This window comes from Chanodichthys erythropterus, chromosome 12, assembly GCF_024489055.1.
Source record: "Chanodichthys erythropterus isolate Z2021 chromosome 12, ASM2448905v1, whole genome shotgun sequence".
Taxonomy (NCBI): Eukaryota; Metazoa; Chordata; class Actinopteri; order Cypriniformes; family Xenocyprididae; genus Chanodichthys; species Chanodichthys erythropterus.
In genome coordinates this window covers 43,794,443-43,815,450 of record NC_090232.1, presented here as the reverse complement: position 1 = coordinate 43,815,450, position 21,008 = coordinate 43,794,443, and the positions used below count along the sequence as shown (strand labels likewise).

At 40.0% G+C, this 21,008-nt stretch overlaps 1 protein-coding gene across 2 annotated transcripts in view; it reads right to left on the bottom strand.

Annotated features, from left to right (window-relative positions):
• The window catches only part of LOC137032181 (protocadherin-like wing polarity protein stan), a 70,479-nt gene extending 49,471 nt beyond the window's left edge, over positions 1-21,008 (bottom strand). For both annotated transcript variants that reach the window (XM_067403814.1, XM_067403813.1), the window contains exons 1-2: positions 20,835-21,008; positions 4,395-4,463 (exon numbers count right to left, since the gene is read on the bottom strand). In XM_067403814.1, the coding sequence (XP_067259915.1) occupies positions 4,395-4,463; positions 20,835-20,910 (145 nt within the window). In that variant the 5' untranslated portion in view covers positions 20,911-21,008. The remainder of the gene's footprint in view (positions 1-4,394; positions 4,464-20,834) is intronic.

Genomic DNA, 21,008 nt, shown 5'->3' with positions numbered 1-21,008 from the left:
GGATTATCACCATTGCTGAGATTCATACAATGATTGTTGATGTCAATGTGTGTCTGGAAGAGATCAAAACTTATTGTCCAGTATCTTATTAAAGTTTAACAACATCTAAGTCTAACGACACTAAACCATTACAATCAGTGATGAGTTTTTTAGAAGTGGGCAATGAAACAACACACTTTATGATATTTACATTCTTAATAATTGATTTCAGTCTTTCATTAACGCAAAAAATTTTTATTTATTTTTTTTGGTTTGTTTGTTTTTTGTGTGTTTCAAACAACCAAAAACTGAAAAAGGTAAATTAAAATTTCAAGGATCAAAAGCACAACTAAAGGAAATGTTATTCACCAAAATGGTGACTTAAAACATATATAATTTTCAATCATAAATAAATAAGTGAAGCTGGCAAAGCTGTTTTTTATTTATTTATTTATTTATTTTCAGTTGTTTAATCATCCTCTGCTGAGATCTTGAGATATTTAATTTAGCTGTTTCAGTTGATGTTTCAGTGGCTGACATCAGATTAACTATTATTTGTAATAGAAATTACTTTTGTTATGAACCCAGTATGGGTCATATTTGTTGGTGGTTTGTTTTTTCCTTGTTTTGCAGGATGGTGTTAGGGTGAGTGACGTCATCATTACTGAAGACTTACACCTTTGTGGAAATGATCCCGGACGAGCCCCCATTTGTCATGGCAAATTAATTCGGCATGTTGATTAACCGAATGTAAAACTGGAAGAGCGATTGCTATAGCGCTATTGTTTGAGATGTTTTATGCATCGTTTTGAAGGAAATACACATTGGATTTGGCTGTTTCAAGCACGGAGTGCGATTGATTGCTGTATCCGTAGATTGGCTGTTTTTTCATGCGAAGTTTTAGAATGTAAGTGATTTAGCAAATCCTATCGTGGGGGAATTTTGAATAGTATTGGTGTTCGTTCCCTTTTAGAACGAGTGGAGCAATGTAATGTTTTTTTTTTTTTTGTGTTGGTGACCGTGAGTAGAGCAGTTGTCTCGGGAGCACATCCATGATATGAGTGAGTCACCAGCGTGCTGGTTGCTTTTCTTTTACCAGCGGGAGTTGGAGCTTAAATACCACACGAAGATTAGGGGTGAGATAGTTAGATTTTCTGTAGATAGGGAAAGGGAACTTGTTGTTATTGCTCCTGCTGGGGTTTGTAAAACATGTTTTCTATTTTGTAGCGTGTACTTAAAGTGGTAGCATATCTAATCTAGTTGAAGATTTTATCTCCTTCTGAAGCTTTGCTTGATTTGTGTGCGAATGAAAAAGAACTGATCAAAAAATGGCTGAAACATTTGAAAAAAAAAATCTTTTACTATTGACATAAGAACAATTTAAATACATTTTTTTTGTTTGCTTTAAATAAGAAATGTCAAATTAGGTTAAATGAACAAGATGTAGTATTGATTGAAAACTTAAAAAGTAAGTTCACTTTACTTTCGTAAAGTTATTCCAACTAAAATGTTTTTTTACTAAATACTAAAAACTATTTGTCAAGTTGAAAGTACTTAAAATTAATAAATAATAATAATAAATAAATTAGTAAATAAAACTTAAATTAGTCAGTGGAAATTAGTAGGCTGCCTCAAAAAGTTGTTGAGTGAACAAAAAACATTTTACAGAGAATGTTTGAACTAAAAACTTAAAAAAGTAAGTTCACCTTACTTTCATAAAGTTAATCCAACTAAACTTTATGGGGCGGTTTCCCGGACAGAGATTAAGCCTAGTCCAGGAATAAAATGGCCTTTTAAGCCAGATTAACAGAAATCTGCTTTCTCTGTCATGGTTTAAAATAGTCCTAGACTTAAGCCGCGCACACACTTAACAATTGTAAGGCCGATTATGAATGTAAATTGATACTTATGACTGATCGCGCTCAAACGTGTCCAGTCAGAGCCAGTTGCGTTCAGTCTGCGATTACAGTTGGTGTTCAAATTCCATGTGTGAGTATATAAATCAGCTCTCGTTGAAGGAAACAATCGGTATGTGTGTTCAGTTCAGTCTTAGAATGTTTCAGCCAATCGTTAGGTGTGTCCCCGGCTTTAGTCTAGTCCAGAGTTTAATAAACTGATTTCCTAGAGGAAGACTAGAGCGACTCCAGGACTAAATTGAGGCTTAAATTAAACCTACCAGGAGGCAGGTTTAACTTCAGATTAACGTTGTGTTTCAAAGAAGACACATGTATTACATATATATATAGCGATATAAATATTATTTTTCTTAAACTTTCTTTTTCTTTCTTTTTTTTTTCGGTGCTGTTCACTTTATTTAAACAATTTATTTTGTTTTAACACCATTGTTTCTGGTTAAAATGTGATTGTTTCATGTTAAATTAACTTGAAATGGTTACTAGAACTCACTTGAAGTTTTCATTTTGAAATCAAACAGGACTTTCACTTCCCATCATGCTTTGCACCAGGCCGAAGTGGGAGAGTAAATGTTGAAAAATTGTATGCATTTTTTAGAAAGTGCATTCTTACTGTTTAATGTTCTATTATGTAAAAGTTTTTGTTATGATAGTGTTTTTGGAGATTACCATTGTGGTGAAGTGTTGAGCTTGTGCTTGGGTTGAGGAACTGCTAACAAGAATTGTCTATTATATAATGAAGTAACTACTATAGTAGTGTTTTGGATCAAACCAGCCCATTTCTACCAAATCAATTTCTAGACTGCCAACATTGATTATCACATTGTGTAAATAGTTATGTTCAGTTTGTTATGTAAAAGACAAAACAAAAGCATAAATAATCATTGGATTATTATATATATAGAATTCATTATAAACAGATTTCCAGGTATTTCTCTTTTTTTCCCCTACAGTTGATGTATTTTGCTCACTTTAAAAGAATAGTCTCTTGTTTAGTATTTTTATTTTTATTTATTTATTTATTTTTTTGAGATTGCAGTCTTCTTCTGCTGCCATTGTTTTCCTTGGATTTGCTTCTCAGTTCCATGCAATTTTAAGCTTTTCTTGGTTCATTCCATGTTTTACATTCAGCCTCTCTCATGGTAATTCAGATTAGCACAGTTGGTTTTAAATTAATCTAGTTTATTTTAATTCAGGACTCCATAGTCCAGGTTTTAGTAATCTGAACTTAATCTGTGTTTCAGAAAGCCATTTTGTAAGCCACGATTAACTATTCAAGATTAAGGCCTATCCTGGCTTAATTTAAACCCTGTCCGGGAAACCGCCCCTATAAGTTCAAACAACATTATTTTTGGCAAGTTGAACATACTTAAAGGAGCACTCCACTTTTTTTGAAAATCATTTTCCAACTCCCCTAGAGTTAAACAGTTGAGTTTTGCCATTTTTGAATCCATTCAGCCGATCTACGGGTCTGGCGGTACCACTTTTAGCATAGCTTAGCATAGTTCATTGAATCTGATTAGATTGTTAGCATCTCGCTCAAAAATGACCAAAGGGTTTCGATATTTTTCCTATTTAAAACTTGACTCCTCTGTAGTTACATTGTGTACTAAGACTGACGGAAAATGAAAAGTTGTGATTTTCTAAGCCAATATGGCTAGGAACTATACTCTCATTCCAGCGTAATAATCAAGATAATTTGCTGTCGTACTATGGGTGCAGCAGATGCAATGATATTACGCAGTGTCTCTCACAAATGTCTCTATGGTTGCAAGGCATGCTCCCTGTGCAAACAGAGAGTCACAGGCACTACGTAATATCATTGCATCTGCTGCACCCATGATACGGCAGAATGTTGATATAGAATGTTGTTTATTTCTGTTATATTAGGCTAAATACTGGCTGTTCTGTTTTAGTGAATATCTGTTTCTCACATCATGTCTGTATTTACATTGTGTTTGCACTGTTAGTAATAATGATGAAATCATTCGTGAGAGTACAGAAATCGAGTTGCAAAAATTAGGTCACTGCATGTGCTCAATAGACATGTCTGTCATCGGCTACAACATTCATCGCTGCAACCTTTCATGGGAGATCTATTATAATGCTATAATCAACAATTTTCATGATTAGTTTGACAGCTGTAATAGTAAAAATGTAGCAAATTCAAGAGAGCTCAACATGTAAAACTTATTTCGTATGCAACGATGTCAGCCAATCACAGCAGCAGGCGTTTAAACAGCAGACACGCCCCTTCCATCAGCGCTTTCAAAGCACAGGCTAAAATCAGGTAGAAAATTGCCTTTTATTTCTAAATAAAATTTCTAAATAATTTATTTCTTTTATTTCTAAATTATGATATTTAGAAATAATATCATTATTATTTAATCAGTTCATGACCCCTTTAATATTACACTAATCAATTTTTTTTCTTTTACTTGTAAATGTGAAATTAATATTTTAGACTAGTTCAGTTTTTTAAGTTTTGTGGACATTTCTCACCTTCGTACTCCTCCGTAGTAATCCCTACTATGTCATTAGTTTCAGTTGCGCAGTTTATCTGTGAGGTACCTTAAACAACAATTAGTAATTGGTTTCAGGACTTAACAAACAGAAAAAAGGCTAAATTCAGTAACACACACTGTACATTAAATCACAATATATTGAAAAACAAGACAAATTAAGCATTCAGTTAAAAAATTGTTTTGAAATGCTGAAATATTGCTGAAATGCTAGTGACATGGCTCAACTATGGTGATAGAATTGTTGCATTATTCAAAATAAATAGATTATGATCCATAAATAATTGTAACGAGATTCAGAAACATTAAACATATTCACAAATAAACACAATGAGATCCACAAATATATATTATGAGTTTTACAAAAAAATCACAAATAAATAAAATGAGATTTGCCAATAAAAACATTCACAAATATGTTTTATGTCTCAAACACAACTCTGCTTGGAATTCATTTGTAAATTGCTTTCATTTGTGGATCACCACAGGCATTTGTGGATTTTGAAACATTTCTTGTGTCAAGAAGTGCAGAGAAATCCACCCACCGTCTACTCAAGCCAATCATAACAACCACATTGCACTGACCAATCTTAGCATGCTCTTGCTCTAACCAATCACAATTTGCTTTAGACTCAGGGCCGTCGACTCACCCTGAAACAACTTGCTTATTCTGCAATGGCTCAAATAGGAAGAAGCCTATAAGGTCCATACAAATGGGTACAGTAATAGATGTTTAAAATTTTTATTTCATTACACCATTATATATATCAAGCCAAGCAAGAGTATTATAATTTATGCACCTTTGAAAATGCCAGAGAAACATCGCATTACATCTCTGTTATTGTAACAAAGCTGTACTGGACCCGTAATGGAAGCGCCACATTATTCAAAATATAACAGAAAGCATCAATAAATAGATACCCAGCTAACAGAATTTTGTTATAAGAATGTTCTCTAAATATTCAGTGTTGGTTCTGGGAACATTAAAATGTCCAGTTTTCTTGACATTATAGGAACGTTTCTATAAGGTATAATGTTCCTCAAACGTTCTTTCAACTTAATTTTGATCTAAAATTCAACATTGTAGAAACGTTGATTTGTAACATTCAAAGAACATGAAAATGTTCAGTTTCCTTAATGTTAGTAGAATGTTATTTAAAGGTTAGTGTGATGTTCCTGAAACATTCCTTCAATCATTCAAACACCTGCTGTGAACAAACACTGAAAGAAAGAGAAATAAGAACACAAACTACAACTTTCTTCAGCCACAGCCTTAGATGAACTGAAGATAAAAGACATTAAATCTGCAGATCAACATGTGATTTAATACCAGACAAATATCTGCATCAAAGGGGTTTAAAAAGTTTTTTTTAAATTCTAATTGTTGATTTAAGAAAATGCTAATGTGAAATATAAAACTAACTAGTTGTATTTCGAATGCTGAACATTAACATGTATATAAAAAAAACACTGTCATTATCAACTTTTTGTTCAAAACGTACTCGGTTACTAACGTAACCTCGGTTCCCTGAGATACGGAACGAGTACTGCGTATGGGGAAAGGTCTCCCTTTTTCCCCGCTGCTGAAGCCTTTTTCAATAACGCAGTGTAACTGCACCGTCATTGGTTCACTCATAGACAAGTTGTTGAACCAATGGCGGCGCGGCATAGCTGCGCGGCCTATGGCGACAAAGCGCGCGAATATTCCCGCCGAAATGGGCGGGGTATAGGGCTATATAAGCAGGCGTTTCGCCATAGGATTTCAGTGTCAATCGACTGAAGCGACGACCCTGAGCCGCAGCCTCGTGGCACGGCAAGTGACGCAGTACTCGTTCCGTATCTCAGGGAACCGAGGTTACGTTAGTAACCGAGCACGTTCCCTTTCGATACTTCACTCGTACTGCGTATGGGGAACGAATTCAACCACGCCGTGCCACGGCTGGGAACGATATAGCTTGCATTTGGCCACCCAGAGGGGGGCAAAAAGGACAAGCGGAGGCAAAGCCTAACCGAACCCATGGTTACACTGAAGGAAGATACTTCCTATGGTGGCGTGAAGCGGGACCTGTTGGAAGCCGCTAATCACACCGACAGGACCCGAGCTTGTAAGGTCGGGACATCGAGGTGATAGAACCTGACAAAGGTGGACGGCGAAGACCAGCCGGCCGCCTCACAGATGTCTTGGATGGAAACTCCGTTGGACCAAGCCCACGAGGAAGCCATTCCTCTAGTGGAGTGGGCCCTGACTCCTATGGGGCAATTAGTGCCCAGTGAGGAGTAGCACAGGTTAATAGCATCCACTATCCAACGGGAAATGCGTTGTTTCGAGACCGGAGACCCTTTGGTGCGGCCGCCAAAACAAACAAAGAGCTGATCCGACAGTCTGAAAGACTGTGATCGGTCTATGTAGGTCCTCAATGCCCTGACTGGGCAGAGTAGCTGCAGCTCTGGTTCGTCCGCCGAGGGAGGAAGAGCAGAGAGCGAGATGACCTGAGCTCTAAACGGAGTTGAGAGCACTTTTGGACGTAGCCATGCCTAGGTTTCAGAACGACCTTAGAGTCACCAGGCCCGAATTCGAGGCATGCAGGGTTCACAGAGAGGGCCTGCAAATCGCCAACACGCTTTACCGATGCTAGTGCTAGTAGCAGAGCGGTTTTTAGTGTTAGGGGCCTGAGGTCGGCTGAACCCATTGGTTCAAATGGGGCTCCTTTCAAGGCCCTGAGGACCAACGAGAGGTCCCAGGAGGGAATAGTGAGAGGGCGAGGAGGATTCAAACGCCTAGCACCTCTCAAAAAACGGATCACGAGCCCGTTTCGTCCCACCGATTGGCCAGCAATAGGAGCGTGGAACGCTGCAATGGCTGCTACGTAAACCTTAAGCGTGGAAGGGGAGCGCCCCATTTCCAAGCGTTCTTGGAGGAAAGACAGTATGGAAGATACGTCACTCTCCACAGGGTCTATGTTGCGTGTTGAACACCAATCAACAAAGACTGACCACTTCTGGTCGTAGAGGCGCCTCGTAGATGGGGCTCTAGCCTGAGAAATGGTATTTAGGACGTCCTCGGGGAGGCTAGTCGGCTCCCATCGAGGGACCAGAGGTGCAGAGCCCAGAGCTGCGGCTGTGGGTGCCAGATTGTTCTGTTTGCCTGAGAGAGGAGGTCCCGTCTCAGGGGAATCGGCCACGGGGCTCTTAGAGAGAGCCTGAATAGCTCTGAGGACCAAACCTGGTTCCTCCAGAGCGGGGCCACCAGAAGGACTCTGTGCTGGTCTTCTCTGATACGCCTGATGACCTGGGGGATCAGTGCGATCGGAGGGAAAGCATAAAGGAGCGTGCTGGGCCATGTGTGGGCCAGAGCATCTACTTCCTTCGAGAAAAAATGTTGGGCAATGAGAGTTGTCTTCTGAGGCGAAGAGGTCTACCTCTGCCTTCCCGAAGAACTCCCAGATCGTGAGGACCACTTGGGGGTGGAGCATCCACTCGTCGGAGGGGATGTTGCTCCGTGACAACATGTCCGCACCCAGATTGTTCCTGCCAGGAACATGAGTCGCTCTGAGCGACTGAAGCCTCGGAAGAGCCCATTCCAGCAGTCGTTTCGCCAGAGCGCATAAGCGGCTGGACGAAAGACCGCCTTGGTGGTTCAGGTATGACACCACCGTCATACTGTCTGACCGAACTAGAACATGACGTCCCGTCAAGTAAGCCTGAAAGAACTGAAGGGCTTTCATCACTGCTAGCATCTCTAGACAGTTGATGTGTAGATGGCTTTCCTCGTGGCTCCACGAGCCGAAGGCCGGTCTGCCCCTCGCACACAGCGCCCCAGCCCAAGTTGGAGGCGTCTGTTGAGAGCACCGGCCCTCCGTGAGACCGCCTGTAAGGGGACTCCGCGTTGGAACCATACTGGATCCATCCAAGGTTTCAGGGCTAGAAGACAGGCCCGATTGACCTTGAGACATAGGCGGCCGTGCCGCCATGCGCTGGGAGGAACCCGGAACTTCAACCAGTACTGAAGAGGCCGCATCCGAAGAAGGCCTAGCTGCAGCACCGGGGAGGCGGAAGCCATCAGCCCTAGCAGCCTCTGGAAAAACTTCAGAGGGAGATAGGCTTTGTTCGTGACAGATGCCGTGAGCTGCTGAATTGCCAGGGCGCGCCTCTGGCGAGACTACTGCCGTCATACGGACCGAGTCGAAAACTGCTCCCAGAAACGAAATTCGTTGAGTGGGGCATAGCGAGCTCTTGGCTAAGTTGACCCTGAGACCCAGGCATTGTAGATGGCTGAGGAGCACGGATCTGTGGCGTTCCAGCTCGTCTCGTGAACGGGCTAAGATGAGCCAGTCGCCGAGGTAATTCAGAACCCGGATTCCCATCTGTCTCAGAGGGGAAAGCGCCGCGTCCATGCACTTGGTGAAAGTGCGGGGAGCCAGAGACAGCCCGAAGGGCAGGACCGTATATTGGTATGCCACCCCTTCGTATGCGAATCTCAAGAATCGTCTGTGACGGGGGCTATCTGGATGTGAAAATACGCATCCTTCAGGTCCAGCGAGCAGAACCAGTCCTCGGGGGCAAATGTGCGCGAGGATCTGCTTCAGCGTCAGCATTTTGAACTTCCGTCTCATGAGGGAGTGATTCAAAAGCCTGAGGTCTAGGATGGGTCTGAGACCGCCATCCTTTTTGGGGACCAGAAAGTAGCGGCTGTAAAAGCCTGTCTCGCTCTCTGACGGAGGAACCATTTCCACAGCTCCTTTTTCCAGCAACGACATGACTTCGGCCCGGAGGACATGAGCGTCGTCCGGATTGACCGATGTTTGAAGCACCCCCGGCGAAGCGGGGGGGCCGTCGTGCAAACTGGAGCGAGTAGCCCTGGTTTACGATCCCCATGACCCATTCTGACACATCGGGGATGGCCTGCCAGGCCTCGGCCCGAGTGGCTAGGGGTTGAATAATGTTGGGTGACAGACCGCCGTTGAGAGGGTCGTACACCGCGAGGGGTGGAAGAGGAAATTTGCTCTTTTTGTGATGAGGTAAAAATTTGTCCGCCGTGAAAACGGCGTTTGGAGTGGGCGCAACAGGTGTGGGCCCAGCTGTCACTTGGAGTATGTTTCCCACGCCCGGAAATAAACGAGGCGGAGGGGAAATTACCCGTGGGAGCTTTTGGGGTGGTCCGGTCGTAACGGGACGGTCCCCCATCCTCTTCCTGTCCGACGAATCAGGACGACTTCGGAGGCACCGGGTCCAGCACAATCCTGGGCCGGGGTCCCTGGCGCCTCGGGAAGGGAGGGCGCTTCGCAGGGCGCGAGCGCTGGCGATGCTCCTGGGGCGGCGCTGCCTGTGTTGCAGGTGGGGCTGGTTTGTTCTGCTGAGCCGGCGCAGTCCTGGGGCGGCTAGACGCAGAAGCGGAGCTGGAGCGCTTAGGCAAGAAATGCCTCATAGCCTGAGACGATTTCTGCGCGGCAGTAAAGCGCTCAGTGAAGCCATCCACTGCAGGCCCGAAGAGACCAGAAGGCGAGACCGGGGCGTCTAAGAAGGCCGTCTTGTCTAGGTCTTTGATCTCCGTTAGGTTGAGCCACAGGTGGCGCTCCAACACGACCAGGCTGGCCATGGAACGACCGATGGCCTGGGCCGTAGCCTTCGTAGCTCGCAGGGCAAGATCCGTGGCGCTGCGGAGATCTTTGAAGGCTGGCGCGTCGATTCCAGACTCATCCAGAGAGCGGAGGAGTTTGGCCTGGAATGCTTGAAATATGGCCATGGTGTGGAGCGCAGAGGCAGCTTGGCCCGCCGAGGTGTAAGCCCGTCCAGCCAGAGTAGAGGTGGTCCGACAGGGCTTGGAAGGAAGGGCCCTTCGTCTTCCAACCCACAGCCGCGGGAGGACAGAGGTGAGCAGCCACCGCTTCATCTAGGGGTGGCAAGCGCTCGTATCCCTTCTCCTCGGCGCCGTCGACGGCGGTGAGGGCGGAGCGGTGCGTAGTGTGGAGGCGGGCAGAGTAAGGAGCGCGCCACGACTTCGTCAGCTCTTCGTGGACCTCAGGAAAGAAGGGCGCTGAACGCTGGCGAGGTGCTTGGCGGCGGCCTGGCAGAAACCATTCGTCCAGGCGGCTGCGAGACGGCTCCTCTGGAGGGGCCCACTCGAGGTCCAGCTCTTCAACGGCTCTAGACAGGATGCGGAAGAGCTCGGCATCCATGCCCTGGCCATGCTCGATGGGTTCCAAGGGAGGCGGTGGAGCGGGGTCTTCCGGCTCGCCAGCCCATCCTTCCGCTTCGGAAGCCGCAAGAGACATGGAGTCGTCTTGTTCGTCGTCTGTTCCCCCGAATGAGACGAGGTCACTCGCTTCTGCGGAGGGACGCTGCTCAGGGCGAGAGAACAGAACTGGAGAGAGTTCCCTGGGAGGAGAGGGCGAGGCACGCGGGGGCTGGGCCGGCGTGAGCTCGCTCAACTCCTGGCGCTGAGTCGCTCTACCCCGCTGTCTTTTCCTCGCCGGACCGCGGGAGGAAGGAGACGGGAGGGCGCGAGCGGCGAGATCGCCCTCAGTGAAGAAGGCGACCCGCGAGCGCAGGGGAAGCGAGACTCCGCACTCGCAGTGCGGGCATGAGTCTCCAGCGAGCGCGCTCGTCTGCGTGGGGCTTGCCCAGGCAAGCGACACACTCGCTGTGTCCATCGTCGTCGTGCAGGGGGGCCCTGCAAGTACCACATGAGTGGCGGGGCATCGTGAGACGCCGCTGCCGTGAAAACGGCAATTGGGTGGCTTTCTTTTAGAGCGGCGAGGGCCGCGGAAGCTCTTAAAGCGGTGAAAACCGCTGGAAATCGCTCTTTTAGAGCGGCGTTTAAGCCGCGGATGAAGCTCTCAGGCGGCGCGCCGGATGGCGGCAGGGGACGCACAGGAAGCGGCCGGAAGCGGGAAGCGGGAGGCGGCGGCTCGGCGACGGCGCTAGAAGCTGCAGTCCGCGAGGGCGCCGGCGCTTTCTTCCACCGGCGAGTCCAGGCGAGTCCGCTGCGGGAGCCTCTTCAGACGGCGGCGAGAGCAGAAGGCGGCGAGCTTCTTCGGCTTCAGGCGGAGATCAGCGAAGAGAAGTAGATGTCGTCGCTGAAGGAGAAAACACTGAAATCCTATGGCGAAACGCCTGCTTATATAGCCCTATACCCCGCCCATTTCGGCGGGAATATTCGCGCGCTTTGTCGCCATAGGCCGCGCAGCTATGCCGCGCCGCCATTGGTTCAACAACTTGTCTATGAGTGAACCAATGACGGTGCAGTTACACTGCGTTATTGAAAAAGGCTTCAGCAGCGGGGAAAAAGGGAGACCTTTCCCCATACGCAGTACGAGTGAAGTATCGAAAGGGAACATTGTTTTCTATCATATATACACTCACAGAAATCAACATTCAGCATATGAAACACAACAATGGTGACATGCTTCAATGCCAGCATACAAAACACATTCATGGTTCCCAGCATGCATTGCGACATGAATAAATTATGCAGCTTTTTTTTTTCTTTTCTTTTTTTTTTATTGTCTCCATTGAGGTTTGTATGATGAGTGCTGATGTCTAAGTGTGTCGATTTTTTTTTTCTTTTTTTTTTTTTACTTTTTACTTTTAAATAGTTTTGGACAATATTATACAAATCACTTCAATGTTCCAAATAATTTTTTATCACATCATGATAAAAGTCATGAGTCTATTGCTTTTCTCCAGAGGCGGAGAGTCCAGGGGTCAGAAAGTAAAAGTCCTGCCATATTTTCATTCCACCCACTGAAGCATTAATGAGATAATTAAGTGATTAATTGAGTGATGATTGCCCATTATTGAAGACACCTGATGATAAAAAGCAGAATCACCAAAGGAGAAAATCACAATATTTAAGTTACCATCATCGAGGTCAGGGTTTGTTTTAGTTGAGCTCTTGATCCTTGACTTTTTAACATTAGATTTTGTTTGGGCACTTTTAACTGCATTAAAACCAAACAGACAAGCAAAGTTAAAAGATAATCGGGTGTTGTTGGTTATGTTTTTACATAAACATTATTTGATCTGAATCACTGAACTCATTTAGAGCCCAATCTCTGAGTTAGATTTACATTATTGATTACAGCAGAACTGTGATTCTGCAGCACAAGATCAGCTTTTACAATACATTTTTTTTAAGAGTTCTGATTTAAAAAAAAAAAGGAGAGCTCATTTAAACACACAGACATCAAGAATCATCCTGTGAATCTCAACAGTGGTGGCCATCATAAAGCATGTTGCAGTGCATTCTGGGAGCCACCAATCAAAATTCATCCATGGCTCCCATCATGCATTGCTGCATGAATAAATTATGAGCTTAATTGTCTTAGTAATTTCATTTATTCTCACTATTAAAATGTTGCTGTTTTTCTGTGACTTTTTAGTAGCTTGTTTTCTAATGTTCAGAGTTGATCTGTTGATCAGAATATGTTGCTTGTCACCGTCGTTGAGATTCACAGGCTGATACTTGATGTCTGTGTGTGCCTTTTTTTTTTTTGTGATAAGGACAACTTTTTTTAAAAAAAATTCTGTATCTTATAAGTTGATCTTCTGCAGAATCACAGTGCTGCTGTAATCAATAATGTAAAACTAACTCAGAGATTGGGCTCTAAATGAGTTCAGTGATTCAGATCAAATAATGTTTATGTAAAAACATAACCAACAACACCTGATTATCTTTTAACTTTGCTTGTCTGTTTGGTTTTAATGGAGTTAAAACTGCCCAAACAAAATCTAATATTAAAAAGTCAAGGATCAAGAGCTCAACTAAAACAAACCCTGACCTCGATGATGGTAACTTAAATATTGTGATTTTCTCCTTTGGTGATTCTGCTTTTTATCATCAGGTGTCTTCAATAATGCTCAATCATCACTCAATTTATCACTTAATTATCTCATTAATGCTTCAGTGGGTGGAATAAAAATATGGCAGGACTTTTACTTTCTGACCCCTGGAATCTCCACCTCTGCTTTTCTCACACAACTTCCCCCCCAAAAAAGCAGTTATGTTAATCACTTTAATGTTGTCAATTGTCTGTTATATAAACAGGCATGTTGATCTTTATCAATGCTGAAATGTTTTCTGAAAACACCTGCAAATGCGGATAAAGAAGCAATTCAGCAAAAGTCAAGGGTCAAGAGCTCAACTAAAGCAAACTGTGATTTCATTTTCATTAAGCCATCAATAATAAATCAGTTCAGTGTTAAAAATGACCTTTTCATTCACGTTTTTCTTTTCAAAGAACGTTTGAGGAACATTATAAAAAATGTTCCTGTACCATCAAGAAAACTGGACATTTTTTACATTCCCAGAAACAACACTGAATATTTAGAGAACGTTCTTATAACAAAAATTCTGTTAGCTGCACTGTTAACCTTGCTGTAAATATATGACCAAATTCTGGCAGCAGCAAACCATTTCCCATTAAAACAGAAATATACTGTAAGAAACAGTATTTGTAATATTTGTCATCTTCGAGAAAGTAGCCTACAGGAATATACTGTGAGTTAACATCGCTCAAAGTCGACACTCAGTGGCTGTGTCTAAATCACACCCTATACCCTCATTCACTATTCCCTACATTAGTTCACTAATATAGCCCACCTGACAGAGTGAATGAAAAGAAGAGAGTGAATTCAGACACTGATGAACACCTGATAAGCAGAATCACTGAAGGACAGAGAAACAAGAGAAGAGACGAGCAGAAACACAAGAACTACAAATGACTTCAGACACACTGAGTGTGTAACACTGTCACATAAAATACATGTTTTACCGCTCTATTTATTACAATGATTTTATGTATAATAGAGTTTTAATTGGTTTACATGTTTTTATAGTCCATTTTATTCCTCTTAACTATTTAATGTGTGTATGTCTTTAAATGAGTCTGGGTCTGCCTGTCATGTGACTGATCACATGATAGGAACAAGGAAGTAAGCCAGCATAAAGGAGGCAGCATGGCAAACAATCACCCCGCCCATTATAAACGTGATCACAAATCAGCTGGACTGTGGAGTTGCATTTTATGGACTTGCCTTTCCAGCAAATCACATCACCTTCACTTGGATTAACACTTCCGTGGACTTTGTATATACACCGGTGGACACTTTCACATTGGGACTTTCAGCATGTTACTAGGACTCTTAAGGACTGTTTTATGGTATGGTGAAAATGGACTCCCTGCTTTTAAACGGCCTAAGTTTTTCTAGTTTTGTTGTGTTGTTTTAAGTTCCTTGTGATTATTGTAAATATACCATATTTATTCATTTCTGTTGTCTGTATCGTCTTTTTAAACACTCATAGCTGCTCACACAGTATAATCTGACCCCAATATTAATCCATGTAAACTCGACCGATTGGGCCGATCGTTACAAGTGTCAAACCAGTTTACAAACCAGTTCGACATTATTTCTTTCATACATGTACGGAAGTTTTTGTTGAGAATTAACAGATTTAGATGTTGATGTTTTATTGAAAATAATAAAGTTTGCAGTCACCATTTGCAGTGACCAGTGTTTGCTTTAATTGGGCTCTTGACTCTTTTGCATTAACTTTCTCTGGCTGCTGTAACTGAGTGTTTGTAAAAACACATTTGTTATGGCAAGAAAAAGCCAACAGGAAGTTGATCAAGTTTTGTTGTTGTAGTCATCTTGGACTTGTCTGATTTTTTACTATGTCTAATTTTTGATTTCACAGGAAAATTATATTTGATCAAGTTATGTTTTTGATTTTAAAGCATGAGATTACAGCAATGAGTCTGTAATCAGTTATTTTGAAGAATACTGAAGTCATACAGCACATAAGACACTGTTTGACTTAGACACACACAGACCTCAACAATCAGGAAATGAATCTCAACAATGGTGATATTTAAAGGTTTAAATGTCACAATGCATGCTTGGTGCCAGCATAGTAAAAACTCCCAGCATGCACTGCAGCATGAATAAATTATGCAGCTGAATGGTCCTTTTTTATTGCCACCGTTGTTAAGAATGATGTGCTGATTTTTGACATCTGTGTGTTTTTTTTATATAGTGCTGTAACTGGTTTTCATTTGTTTTTTGTGCATGGTGTTTAAAAAAGTTCTTCACTGAGTTCTTCAAGTTCTTCATTGTTATTGGAACTCTTGTTGTAGTTTCACAGTGGCAATAGTGTAAAACTTTAGTCTGTTAAAGGGTTAGTTCACCCAAAAATGAAAATTCTGTCATTTATTACTCACTTTCATGCCGTTCCACACCCGTAAGACCTTTGTTAATCTTCAGAACATAAATTAAGATATTTTTGTTGAAATCAGATGTCTCCGCGAGGCCTGCATAGGGAGCAATGACACTTCCTCTCTCAAGATCCATAAAGGTATTAAAAACATATTTAAATTGGTTCATGTGAGTACAGTGGTTCAACATTAATATTATAAAGCGACAAGAATATTTTTGGTGCACCAAAAAAAAGCAAAATAACGACTTTAGTGATGGCCGATTTCAAAACACTGCTTCATGAAGCATCGGAGCACAAACACTCAAAAAAATGATTCTAGCTGATTGTTCAGTTTATTTAAATAAAATAAGCTGAACCAACACAAATCTTTAGTTTTTTACTTAACTGGCATTTGCACTCATTTGTATTATGTTAAATGAAATTAAATTTGCAAAATGTTAGGTTAACCTAAACCATTTGTGTTGGGACTACATGAATCATTTAAGTTGCATTGATTGAAGCTGGGCAGTGGATTTCTAGTTCCCAGCATGCTTTGCATGCATGTTGAACTTAAGTGCTGTTTAATGTGTTTTTTAGTAAAGGGAAATACCTTTTAAAGTTTGATGTTCAGTTATATTTGACATTTAAAAGAGTTTATGTTATGTCGATTTTTTTGAGGTTACCATTATGCTGAAGTGTAGACCTTGTAGTTAGGCTCTAGTTGGCTACGTATAATAAATTTATGTTGTTCTCAACAAGCTTTAACTCTGCTAAAGCCAGTGATGAGAAGTTCTTTACCTGATCATCACTTGCATGCTATAAATGTTACTTTGCATATTAAAAAATATCATTTTAGTTTAGTTTTTATAGAAAAATAAATAAATTAGTTTGAGGGACGTGTATGTCTGTGTACAGCAGCTACTCACACAGCCTAAGCACAAGCGCACATCTTCACCACGATGGTATCAAAAAACAAAAAAATTATATGCTACAAACTCTTTTAAATGTTCAAAATAACTAAACATTACACACTTAAACACTAACAGGTCTTTCCATTTCCTTAAAAGCGCAGAAAACTTGAGCAACTCTGCACAAGGGCACCAGTCTGAATTGCAATAGCACTGGTTGGATCAACAAGAATGAATTATGTTCAGGAAACATTCACAGAATATGTCAAATGAAACTGGTGTGATCTCATTCAATTAGGATGAATTTTACTCATCAGTACCTAGCTTAAGTTCAAATAAATCAGTTCAACTGTGTGGAAATAGGTGTCATAATTGAATTAAGTTAGACCAACAAGTTATTTTTTTGAGTGAATGAATCAGTGTGTTTTAATACATTAATGGATCTTGAGAGAAGAAGTGTCATTGGTCCCTATAAAGGCCTCAAGGAGCCATCGGATTTCAACTAAAATATCTTAATTTGTGTTCCGAAGATTAACAAAGGTGTGGTACGGCATGAGGGTGAGTAATTAATGACAGAATTTTCATTTTTGGGTGAACTAACCCTTCAATAATGTAACACAAAGGACATAACACAGTGAGTCAAGAGACTACACTATAGTTACATATTAATCAATACTCAATGACCATTTTTTCCCTCCACATTTGTTTCTACCATAGCAAATGTGGTTTGCTAAAGCAGCCAGAGAAGGAGGGAAAAAGTGATGTTAAAAAGTCAAGGTTCAGGATCTCAACTAAAGCAAACACCGATCTCCTTAATGGTGACATCATTGTTATGGCATTAGGACAGTTGTAGTTCTTGTGTTTCTGCTCATCTCTTTTTTTCTGTTCTTAATGTTCCTCTTCTCATTCTGCTTGTTAACAGCAGGTGTTTATCATTAATGCTCAATCATCACTTAAATATTAACTTAATTATCTCACTGCTACACAGCGTCAATGTTTCTTTTACTCTGTAGTGTGGACACTAGAGGATGTTCCTGTGGGGTTGAAAGGGTTAAAGGAGTAATATAAAAAGACAACCACAAAATATATTTTAACAGTTACAAACTCCAAGTTAAAAAACAGTTATATACTGGCAACACTGTTGCCAGTAGTTTACCATAAAATTGAGTTTTGTGTGTCACCATTGTGCTAAAGAGTAGAGCCTGTGCTTAAACTCAGGAGAAGATCAAGAACTGTTGACGATATACTGTTTGTTGCTTTATTTAACAGATGGTGACTGTATAGTTGGTATTTTAGTGATAATCTCTTTATTTAAAAGATTTATAATGAAATAAGTTTATGCTCACATTATTAGATTTATATAAATATTAGTTCATAAATTTTAATTGCAGTCTGACATTTAAAGTCAGTCAATTTCTGCAAATAAAATGAGGTAACTCGAGTTTTAATTTAGCAAATGTTATCTTTACAGTTATTTACTGTAGTTTACAGTAAATAACTGTAAAATCAACAGTAAATTATTGCAACAGTGTTGCCAGTATTTTACTGTAAAAAAGCCTGGCAAGGTCTAACAGTGTGGGATAATACTGTTGAATATACAACACGCAAGGACAATTTCCGACAAGGAACAGAGCAAAAGGTAACTTTTATACTGGCAATGACCAGATAATTGTAATCAGTAACTAAGGAGACTAACTAGGAAATAAACAAAGCTGGACTGAACTGAAGCACAAGAAACAAACATAGGAAAGAAATGATAACTAAACAAAAAATAATCCTGACACTGCCAGTATTTTACTGTAAAATAAAACATACTGGAAATTACTGTATTTCATTTTTACGGTAGAACACTGTAAAGCAATTTCATAGTATTAATAAAGTAGAAATAGCCTACAGTAGATTGCTGCCAATATTTTACCGTCATTTTCCAGAGATTTTTTTTTTTTAACAGTGAGGTAGGTACACTGTAAAAAAAGTCAGTAAAATATACAGCAAAACACCGTCAAATTCCAACAGTAATGGAGCGTAAAACCAAAAACTTCCTTTTACTGTATTAAATAGATTGAATAACTGTTAATTGTGAGACTGGATAAAACTTTGTTTTTTACTGTAATAAAATGTTGAATTATAAATATTTTCTGTGAAAACAAATAAATATGCATAGATTTTACAATTAAATATTGTAATGTTGAAAATGTCTAAAAACCTTAGAGTTTATGGTATTATTTGAATAAAATTACATCTTTTGGGGTTGTGCACATTGGAATTCACAGTATAAATCTGTAGATTTTTAAGCAAACAAAAACATTCATTTTTACAGAAGCAAGATGTTAAAAAATCCCACTAAACACTGGACGTCGGATAGACATGCAGATCATGTCTTTATTAGGTCCGTCGGTCCATGACCATTTCTGAACATCTGTTCAATGTTCAAACTACACAGTTAAAAAAAACCTGTCAAATTTACGGTATAATACCGGCAGCTGTGGTTGCCATGTATATATTGTGAGAAAAATGTGGAATCTGTAAAAGACAATACGGTAAACTGGTTTTGTAACCCTAAATTTTACAGTAGACAACGTTTTTTTTTTTAACTAAAATCATGATAGAAAAAAACAAATATATTTGTCAATTATACAGGTCCACTATTTGGACGTCCAACCATGACCCAACTTGGACGTCATCTTGACATTCAACATTTGACCTTTGAACGGGGTACATTTTTTAAAAATTTTTCAATAACAGATGCAGGAAATTGACATGGTTAATATGTAATATTTGTTTTATAGGGCCTATCAACATGATTAATACACGAAGAGCTCAGATGCAAAAGCCTCTAAGTGCCATCTGAAATGTTCTTCTAGAATTATAATTTTTATCAAGCTTGTATATTTAAGTTCAATAATTTAACTTAAATGGCAATGCAAATTACCTATTAATTGTCATTTAAGTGAAAGTACTTAACTGTATAGTTTTTTTTAAAGTGCAGGAATTTAACGTAAAATGTATCTGGTCAAAATAAAATGCTGTAATTTGTTATACAATTTCACTGTGTTTTTTACTGTCAAAGGTTTTAATAAGGTTTAACATATTTCTGTTATTTTTACAGTTATTTACCATAATAGGGTCTATTAAAAAATGACCGTGATTTTAACAGTAAAAGACTGTAAAAATGCTGCGGTGAAAAACTATTAATTGGTTTACAGAAAGTTTCCGTACTATATACGGTGAATAACTGTGATAAATCTAATGGTACATTTAATGTGATTTTATGGTAAAATACCATTAAATTCACAGTTTTTGGAAGTGAAAAATAACAATTCATTGTAAATATTACAGTGAAAAACCATAAATTAACATTCCCACAATTCCCTGCGTGACACTTCACATTTGATATATTTTCGTTGAAATAACTCTGTTTCTTCTTAGTTTTTCTCATTTTTTTTCTAATCAGTTATGTACATTAGGGTTTTATGTTACATCTAATGTTGTTAAATTAATGTTTATTGCATTTTTAAAATTTCTTGCATGTTACCATGATGGTGTTTAGTGTGTGTGTGAATGACACTGTGTGCACCTTCTATATGTTAATGTTGTCCTTCTCAGCTTGTGGGAAATCTGCTTGTGATGAACTTTGATTCATCATGTTACTCTTATCACCACTGTGTTTGGTGATTGTCAGTGTATTATAAAAGTACAAAACAGATATTAGTACTTCATTAGGTTGTTAAATTAACATTATATCAGTTAGTGAAATACCTTATTTTACCGTAAATGTAACTTTTTTTTTATTTAATTTTTTTTAACGTTGCTACTGTATTTACTACGGTAAAGTTCTGGCAACCACAGCTGCTGTTTTTTTACCGTAAATTTTACTGTGATTTTTTTTTACAGTGTATTACTGTTAAATTAACAACAAATTATTGTATATATTATTATATTATAACTTTTTTTTACTGCAAATATCCGTTAAAAGCTATGGAAAGTTGCATGTTTTACATAAAATTACTGTATAATTGACAAATATATTTGTTTTTTTCTACCATGATTTTGGTAAAAAAAAATACGTTGTCTACTGTAAAATTAGGGTTACAAAACCAGTATACTGTATTGTCTTTTACAGATTCCACATATTTTTCACGGTATATTCCTGGCAACCACAGCTGCCGGTATTTTACCGTAAATTTAACAGTTTTTGTTTAACAGTGCAGATGATCTGGATGTACATTGTCAGGTTTATTTTTTGGTAAACTATAGCATCATGTAAACAAAGTTCCAGTTCAGCCTCCCATCCAAACACTGAATAAATCTGACTTACCTATAGCACTCCTTACACTGTTGACATGCAGACAAGCTAAAATTAATAAAATATAGAATAAATCCATCTTTTCCATAATTCTTTATCAACAATGCTGCCTGTAGTATGAATCCTGTGAAGGAAGAGAAAGACTATTCCTCCTGTAATTTCTCCCTCTGAGCTGTTCTTTATTGT